The sequence below is a fragment of the Mus caroli genome, chromosome 3 (genome assembly GCF_900094665.2).
Source record: "Mus caroli chromosome 3, CAROLI_EIJ_v1.1, whole genome shotgun sequence".
Classification (NCBI taxonomy): Eukaryota; Metazoa; Chordata; class Mammalia; order Rodentia; family Muridae; genus Mus; species Mus caroli.
In genome coordinates, this window is record NC_034572.1 from 96,912,356 (window position 1) to 96,921,464 (window position 9,109).

General features: G+C 36.9%; 1 protein-coding gene across 1 annotated transcript in view; it reads right to left on the reverse strand.

The window, feature by feature from the left end:
• Positions 1 to 369: 369 nt before the first annotated feature.
• Sycp1 (synaptonemal complex protein 1) overlaps positions 370 to 9,109 on the reverse strand; it is a 92,027-nt gene continuing 83,287 nt past the window's right edge. The window contains exons 30-32 of the mRNA XM_029475543.1: positions 2,426 to 2,569; positions 928 to 1,014; positions 370 to 834 (exon numbers count right to left, since the gene is read on the reverse strand). Coding sequence (XP_029331403.1) covers positions 697 to 834; positions 928 to 1,014; positions 2,426 to 2,569 — 369 coding nt within the window. The 3' untranslated portion in view covers positions 370 to 696. The remainder of the gene's footprint in view (positions 835 to 927; positions 1,015 to 2,425; positions 2,570 to 9,109) is intronic.

The following is a 9,109-nucleotide window of genomic DNA, read 5'->3' on the forward strand; positions in this document are numbered from 1 at the left end:
CATTCTATAAAATAGTTTGCTTCTGCTAATTCATTTCCTCTCTAGTAATTACACCACTTAACTTCTTCCTTCAAAGTATGACTTCTTGAGCTTCTTATAACATTTAACAGCAAAAGCTGTCTCCATTTCTTCTTCCTCATTCTCTCCTTAAATTCTTCCAATCACCGAAACTACTAGAAAAGTTGCCAATGATCTCCCCATAATTTCATTTTATCTCTGAAGAACATTATTTAATATAATTTATCACTCCCACCTCTCAAAATTATAATGATTAACTATTCAGAGACCCTCACAAAAATCATTGAGAAATATTTGCATTCAAAATATTTTAATAACAAAGACCCTCACAAAAATCATTGAGAAATATTTGCATTCAAAATATTTTAATAACAAAGAAAAATTTATAAATCTTAATAATGCATTTCTAATGATCAAAAGCTCAAGTTAAAAAACTTCGAACTTCAATATCCATTGCAAGTAAAAGCAACAAAATGTTAAGTATCCGAATTAAATAAAAAACTCAGATGAAATATAGTTATTTTATATTTAGGCCACAAATATAGTAACATAAACCCAAGTTATTTGTGTAATTAATTTTAAAGTCTGAATTCCTTGGTAAAGTTTGGCTCTCTTGGAAATAATAAAGTTAACTATTTAATGTTTTTTGTCTCTGTAACCAACATTGGTTTTCTGAAATTAAGAAAATAACTTTTCTGCTTCCTTTAGTCTTCTTTTCCTATCAATTTTAGCAATCGTTGTCCAACGGTCCTCTCTCATTTTTTTCAGACTTCCAAACTTCATAAAAGATGCAGGAGTTGATAGTGATAAAGGAGTCTAAATACAAAATGAAGTAAAACAATATCAATATATTTAGGAAATGACATCAGCTTTTAAATTTTGCTTTCTGAAATAAAATTTAACAGCTACCTGTTTGGGGGTTTTAACTAATAGATGAGAATCTGGTAGATTATTATCATAAAGTCTATTTGATACATCTTCCTCTGAAACCAGGCTCTTGAAGAAAAATACAAAAATACAATGTTATATTTTTTCAGTATTATGTTATTAAAATTTTGTCAGCATACCACCTATGAGGAGAATAAGAGATAAATTAAGTAGAAGAAAATGGGTAGCAAAAAAATTAAAGAAAATAGGACCTGTAACATTTGTACCCTAAGATTTGGAAGCAAAATACTTATGTGCATACAACTCTAGAAAACTATATCAGAAACACAAGTGTGGCTGTCTGCCACAGGTCTGTAGGTTGATTGGGGTATACCATTAGTCACTACCATTTAAGGCTGAATTTGACCAAAAAAAGAACTGCCAACCAATGTTTTCACTAGAAAATGTAGGAATTGAAATAAAATTCCAGAATTCAAAAACAGTTAATTTCATTTCTGCCAGCCTAAGTGTTGCCTATGAGAGCAATTCCTGGTATATTCCACTTTACCATGATATCCCAGGGTTATGCACAATAATTTTGTTTTACTGTGCACCATTTTGCAGTGCTGGGGAATTAAAGCTCAGGCACCAATACAAGACAAATACTACTACTGAGCTATAACCTTAACCCATACAACTCTCCTTTTAAACAATGAAGATGAATTAATTTAAAGGCATTTTAAATATCACAGTAGTGGTGGCACACGCCTTTAATCCCAGCACTTGGGAGGCAGAGGCAGGAGGATTTCTGAGTTCAAGGCCAGCCTGGTCTACAAAGTGAGTTCCAGGACAGCCAAGGCCACACAGAGAAACCCTGTCTCGAAAAACTAACTAACTAACTAAATAAATAAATAAATATCACAGTAGCTAAGAAATTGGTCAAAACTGCTCTGGTAGAAATACAGCAGGATTTCAACATCGGAATGCCTACCTCCAAAGTCCAGGCTATTTCTAGGCATTTTTTAAAGTAAACATTCTTATAAAAATAGTAGCTTCCTTAAACATGCTATCCTTACTACATTACTCCTTAGGAGTGCTAGAATGTTACCGTTTGTCAGTACTGTGATATAAATGCCAATAAATAGTAGTGTAAAATAAAGCAACAAATATGCAAAAAGATGAGACCCTTAATAACATATTTGGCTGTGAAATTATTAAAAGTATAAATCCCACGTTTATGTTTTTAAATGTAGTAAAGCCTCCTTTGTAATATTTTTCTGGAAAGCCCAACAATTAGTCATCACATATGACAAGTATATGATATTGTATGGTTTAAATGTCATGTTTTCTGAAATTTAGAGATAAATTGTTTGAACCTTAATTTCTGTCAAATGGCATGAAAACATATAATTCTGTATTGTGACAGTTTTGTTGTATTATCACAATGGTAGATACTATGTACATATATTAGACATTTATATCAAGAAATAACACAAATAATGACATAAGAAAAAATGCTAGCTCTTCATAATATGTTTACCAAGAGATCAGCGGTTTCTGAACTATCTGAATTAACATCAAATTCAAAGGCTGTTTTTCTCTTTTTATTACTTCCTCCAGTAGGTATATACTTGTTTTCTCTTTGATATATACTCTTTTTAGTTGGTGTCTTCACTGTATATTCCTATGTAAAAAGAAAAGAAACATATATGAGTACTTGATGTAGTAGAATATATCTATAATCACAGGGGGGCTAAAGAAGGAGGAGGATGAATTTGAGGTCAACCTGGACAACATTGCCAGTTCTAGTTCAAGCACTTGAAGGCAATTTGAAACTGGCAATAAGCTTCCATTATTAGCAAACATAACAAGCAGACATTTTGGGCAGATATTTAATGCAAAAAAATTTGATATGTTTTCTTTCTTCAAAATGTTTAGAATATTGGATTTTAGTCTTTCCTCTGACAGACTACACAAAACAGCAGAGAAAAGAAGGACAAATTTCTATCCCAGCTTCAGCAATAAACACTCTTTACAAGAAATTTGTTTTCTAACCATAATTGAGAACCAATATTTAATAAACTTTGCCATTTCCATAAAACTCACTTCTCAGCCAGGTGTGGTGGCGCACACCTTTGATTCCAGCACTTGGGAGGCAGAGGCAGGCGGATTTCTGAGTTCAAGGCCAGCCTGGTCAACAAAGTGAGTTCCAGGACAGCAGGGCTATACAGAGAAACCCTGTCTCTTAAAAACAAAAAACAAAACAAAACAAAACCGTAAAAAAAAAAAACTCACTTCTCAATGAGAAAATATTTAACTTTAAGAGAATATAAGCAAAATTGCCACAGTAGAAAGCTCTAAAAACTCATTCCTTTGTAACAACATTAAACACACTGGTAAAAATGATCAGAATTTCTTAGTATTCTGGAAATTAATAAAAGTCTTACAGCCATCTAGGGAGCTTTGAGATGTTTTAATTTACCCTTTTGTCTCTGTCATTGCTGATCTCTAGCTAATCACTATCAATAAAAGATTTTTAAAAGCATACAAATAAATAAATGGTGATAAATAACTAACTAGTCAGTCCTCAGAGTCCTAAAGAACAGGGGGTGACATTTTCAAAATGGTTAAAGCCAGGCATGGTGGTGCACACCTTTAATCCCAGCACTCACTCGGGAGGTAGAGGCAGGTGGATTTCTGAGTTTGAGGCCAGCCTGGTCTACAAAGTGAGTTCCAGGACAGCCAGGGCTATACAGAGAAACCCTGTCTCGAAAAACCAAAAACAAACAAACAAACAAAATCAAAATGGTTAAAATAAGAACGGTCCATGTTCACCTAAAGTATTGAGGCAGACAAGCAAGCATAGGAGAGAGTTTAGCTAGGACTCTCATTTGTAGTTATGCACATGTTCCATCTTGTAATGCACTTGGCAGCCTAGTTCCTTTGCCTGCACATATGCACATGCATCCTTCTTCAAACAGTGTGCTTAGCAACCACAGAACCTCTCATACCCCCACCCAAACACCTACACCTATCTCAGTACAGTATACTTATACTAAGTTTCCCCACTCCTAGCAACAATTAAATTTATATTTCTATTCAAGTAAGTATCCCCGACTTATCTACTTATGAAGAGTACAAAGACTGATCTGATCCTGGTGTTGGATGCATGTAGAGTAGGACAAAACTCTGTCATCTATTAACCTTTAAGTGAGAATCTCCTAGTTACCACCTTATGCCTATATATAATTGGGTGTGCATAAGCTTAAAATTAGAAGCATTAAAGTAAAGGAAATAAGTAGTAGAAAAAATGGAGCAACTCTATTAATGAAATAGAAAATCACCTAAACTTAATAACCAACTATTTCTCTGAACCCCAGGACTCTGAACCCCTGAACCCAGAACTTCCCCATGAAAAGAAGCTGATTAATTCCCAGTATCCACATAGCAATTCATAACTATTTTTTAACCAATTTTCAGGGAAGCCAATGCTCTCTTCTGGCCTTCATACTCACTGTATACACCCAAGTAGTGCACAGACATGCATAGAGGCAAAACAGCCATACATATTAAATTTTTAAAAATTAAACTAAATGATGACAATAATTTTTAAAACATTAAAAAGATTTAATGAGAAAGTTAGCATTGTATGTCTTTTTCAAAAAAAATGTCTGACTTAATGAAGATAGATTCTCACTTCTTTCTATATTCACTATGTCGCAATATCACCTATTTTATAGCCTCTGGAAGATTGCACTTTTCATTTGTGAGAAGAGAAGCATGTCAACTAGGAAAGACATTTTGACAAATAATCATTTGGGAAACCTTTACAAAAGGTCATTACCTGACCAAAATGATAGCTCACGTCTGTGATCTTGGGAGGCTAAGGCAGAAGAATCTGCATAAGGTCATCCTGAGCTTATAGTAAGAGTCTGTCTTAAAATAACAAAATCTATTCCTACCATGTGCCAATAATATTATAGCTCACTTTATCTGAGATGTGTACCAATTCCATATTGAATCTTGAGTGATTCCTAATTCAGAGATACGGTGTAGCTATCATTCTGCAGAATTCTGTACTAGGGTCTTTCCTCTGAAATTACATCCTCTGTGCTTCACCATGGACAGTGGAGGACTCCACAAAAATGCAGATTCTGAACCTTAGCTTCATTCTCTCCACCACAACTTTATTCAGACTGTCCCCCTTTAATCCAAACTATTCATGGCATTAACTTGTGCCTTGCCTCCCATCACATAGATAAGATAGGGATGGAAAGTTTGAAAGAGGTTTTCACCAAGTCTCAGGAATAACAAAAGGGAACCTACATATATAACTAAATGTTCCAGCTTCTCTCTTTTGCAGTCTATTTTAAAGATGTTTTCCTTCATAGATTTTTGAAGGACAGACTTCTGACTTGGGGATCTGGGTATGGGTAATTGTGGACAAAGTAAAGTGTTTTAATTTTATTCTTACTTAGGAAACCAGCAGGTATATAACAGATATTTAAGTATTCATTGTTACAGTGTTTATATAGCAGTATCAGAGCCCTCTTTAATAGAATATAAATGATTAGTTTTTTTAAAGAATGAGAGAATAGTGAAAATCAATGAATTCATCTTTCAGATATAAAAAAAAAAATTGACTGTCAGTATGTTCAAGAAGACAATGTTCTACATAGGCCTTTCATGAAAACATTTTTTTCCATGAAAAAAGATTAAAGTTGGTTTTCTGTGTATTTTGATGAGGGGTCTCTCATAAGAATGTTTCTTCTGTATTTACAAAAAGCTTCTTTTGCAGATTTGCCAGTTTCTAAATTAAACATAACTATAGTGGAGGTGATTTTTATTGGATATTTTATTTACATATGTATTTTATTTCAAATGCTATCCCCGTTCCCAATTTCCCACCCCACACCCACCCCAGAAATCAGGTGATCCCATCCCCCTCCTCCTGCTTCTATGAGGGTGTGCCCCTACCCACACCTGCCTCCCCACCCTCCCATTCCCCTATACTGGGGCATTGACCCTTCACAGGACTAAGGACCTCTTCTCCTACTGTGTTGGGAGCTATTAAGACAACGCTATTGTCCTGATCTCTGAATTGGGCCTCTCCCCCTCCCCAGAAGAAAAGGGGGTCAAAAGCAGGCCACCAACGCACCACTCTGAGAACAACCACAGATTTTTTCCAGCCCTAAGTCCTGACCTCAAGATGTACCCTGATACCACCAAGTTCCTGCTTCCCCTTGTAGTCGCCAAAAGAAAAATTTCTGCTGCCCCATCCCTCCTGCTGAGGTGCATTTCCACTGCCCCATTCCTCCTGCTGAGAAGTACTTCCCCTTTTGCTTGTGCATTTAAACCTTGGGCCTGGCTAATACAGTGGGGCCTTAATGCTACTCAGACTGCTTCCGTGTGTCATTCATTGCACAAGGTTCTCGTCTCTATCCCCCCATTTGGTTCTTAGGAGAAGGTCCCCTCAAGACCCTCGAATAACTGGACCTGCTGGACAGGTCACCACTGATGCCCGACAACGCCATCCTCTGCTACATATGTGGCTAGAGCCATGAGTCCCTCCATGTGTAATCCTTGGTTGGTGGTTTAGACTGTGGGAGCTCTGGTTGGTTGTTATTTTTGCTCCTTCTATGGGGTTGTGAACCCCTTCAGCTCCTTCAGTCCTTTCTCTAATTCCTCCATTGGGGACACCATAATCAGTTCAATGGCTGGCTGTGAGCATCCACCTGTTATTTGTCAGGATCTGGCAGAACCTCTCAGGAGACAGCCATATCAGGCTCCTGTCAGCAAGCACTTCTTGGCATCCACAATAGTGTCTGGGTTTGGTGACTGTACACGGGATGGATCCCCAGGTAGGGCAGTCTCTGGATGGCCTTTCCTTCAGTCTCTGCTCCAAACATTGTCTCCATATTTGCTCCCATATTTTATTTTCCTTCTAAGAAGGAACAAAGCACCCACCCTTCTTCTTTTTGAGCTTCATATGGTCTGTGAATTATATCTTGGGTATTCCGAGTTTTGGGGCTAATATCCACTTATCAGTGAGTGCACTGTGTTCTTTTGTGATTGGGTTACCTCACTCAGGATGGTTTTTTCTAGGTTCATCCTAAGAATTTCAAAAAGTCATTGTTTTTAATAGCTGAGTAGTAATCCATTGTATAAATGTACCACATTTTCTGTATTCATTCCTCTGTTGAAGGACATCTGAGTTCTTTCCAGCTTCTGGCTATTATAAATAAGTCTGATATGTATATATATATTATATAATATACTATATAATATATTATTATATTTCTATATATTATATATAATTATATAAAATATAAAAATAAATATAAAATATATATATAATAAAAATATAAAATATATAAATAAGTCTGATATAGATAGATAGATATCTGCTATAAACATAGTAGAGCATGTGTCCTTGTTATATGTTGGAACATCTTTTGGGTATATGCCCAGGAGTGGTATAGCTGGGTCCTCAGGAAATACTATGTCCAGTTTTTGAGGAACCTCCAGACTATACTATAAAATACAATAGTGATTAAAATAGTGATAAAAACTGCATGGTATTGGTACAGAGACAGGCAGGAAGATAAATGGAATGGAATTGAAGATCCAGAAATGAATCCACACACCTATGTTCACTTAATCTTTGACAAAGGAGCTAAAACCATCCAGTGGGAAAGACAGCATTTTCAACAAATGGTGCTGGGTCGACTTGCTATCGACATGTAGAAGAATGCAAATTGATCCACTCTTATCTCCTTATACAAAGCTCACTTCCATGTCGATCAAGGACCTCCACATAAAACCAGATACACTGAATCTAATAGAAGAGGAAGTGGAGAAGAGCCTCCAACACAGGGGGAAGTTCCTGAAGAGAACATCAATGGCTTATGCTCTAAGAATTGACAAGAATCGACAAATGGAACATCATAAAATTGCAAAGCTTCTGGAAGGCAAAGGACAATGTCAATAGGACAAAATGGCAACCAACAGATTGGGAAAAGATCTTTATCAGTCCTACATCTGACAGAGGACTAATATCCAATATATACAAAGAACTCAAGAAATTAGACTCCAGACACTCAAATAACCCTATTAAAAAATGGGGTACAGAGCTAAACAAAGAATTCTCAACTGAGGAAACTCGAATGGTCGAGAAGCACCTACCTTTAGGTGCTTCCACACCTAAAGGGATCCACAGTTACCAAAAGCCAGACACTATTGTGGATATCAACAAGTGCTTGCTGAAAGGAGACTGATATAGCTGCCTCCTGAGAGGCTCTGCCAGTGCCTGGCAAATACAGATGTGGAGGCTCACAGCAATCCACTGGACTGAGCACATGGTCCCCAATGGAGGGGTCAGAGAAAGGATCCAAGGAACTGAAGGGGCTTGCAGCCCCATAGGAGGAACAACAATGTGAACCAACCAGTACCCCCAGAGCTCCCAGGAACTAAATCACCAACCAAAGAGTACACAAGGAGAGACTCGAGGCTTCAGCCACATATGTAGCAGAGGATGGCCTTGTGGGACATCAATGAGAGGATAGGCTCTTGGCCTTGTGGAGGCTCGATGCCCCAGTGTAGGGGAATACCAGGACAGGGAAGCAGGACTGGGTGGGTTAGTGAGCAGGGGGAGGAGGATGGGATAGGGGGATTTTTCAGAGGGGAAATGAGGAAAGGGGATAAAATTTGAAATGTAAATAAAGAAAATATCTAATAAAAGAAATGAAAAAAAAGAAAAAGAAATGTTCAAAGTCCTTAGTCATCAGGGAAATGCAAATCAAAACAATCCTGAGATTCCACCTCACACCAGTCAGAATGGTTTAAGATTAAAAACTCAGGTAACAACAGATGCTGGTGAAAATGTAAAGAAAGAGGAACACTCCTCCATTTTTGGTGAGACTGCAAGCTGGTACAACCACTGTGGAGGTGATTCTGAAGTGTACATGCCAGAGAGAAGTTCCAATAGAGGAAGAATGGTCATCAGCAATAACCATTTGTATTTTTTTTCAAACTGTATAAATATTCATTAGTGTAAATAATCTTAAAGGTTTTTCTAAAAGTTAATCTAATAGTGTTTTACCTGAAAATTCAAAAAAGTTGCTAATCTATGGACTCTTTACTACTGGTTGTGAAAGACCCACAACATGAGGACTCCCCCACGTTCTGACTCAGGAGAGGCGACACCCCAAATCACACAAGAAAC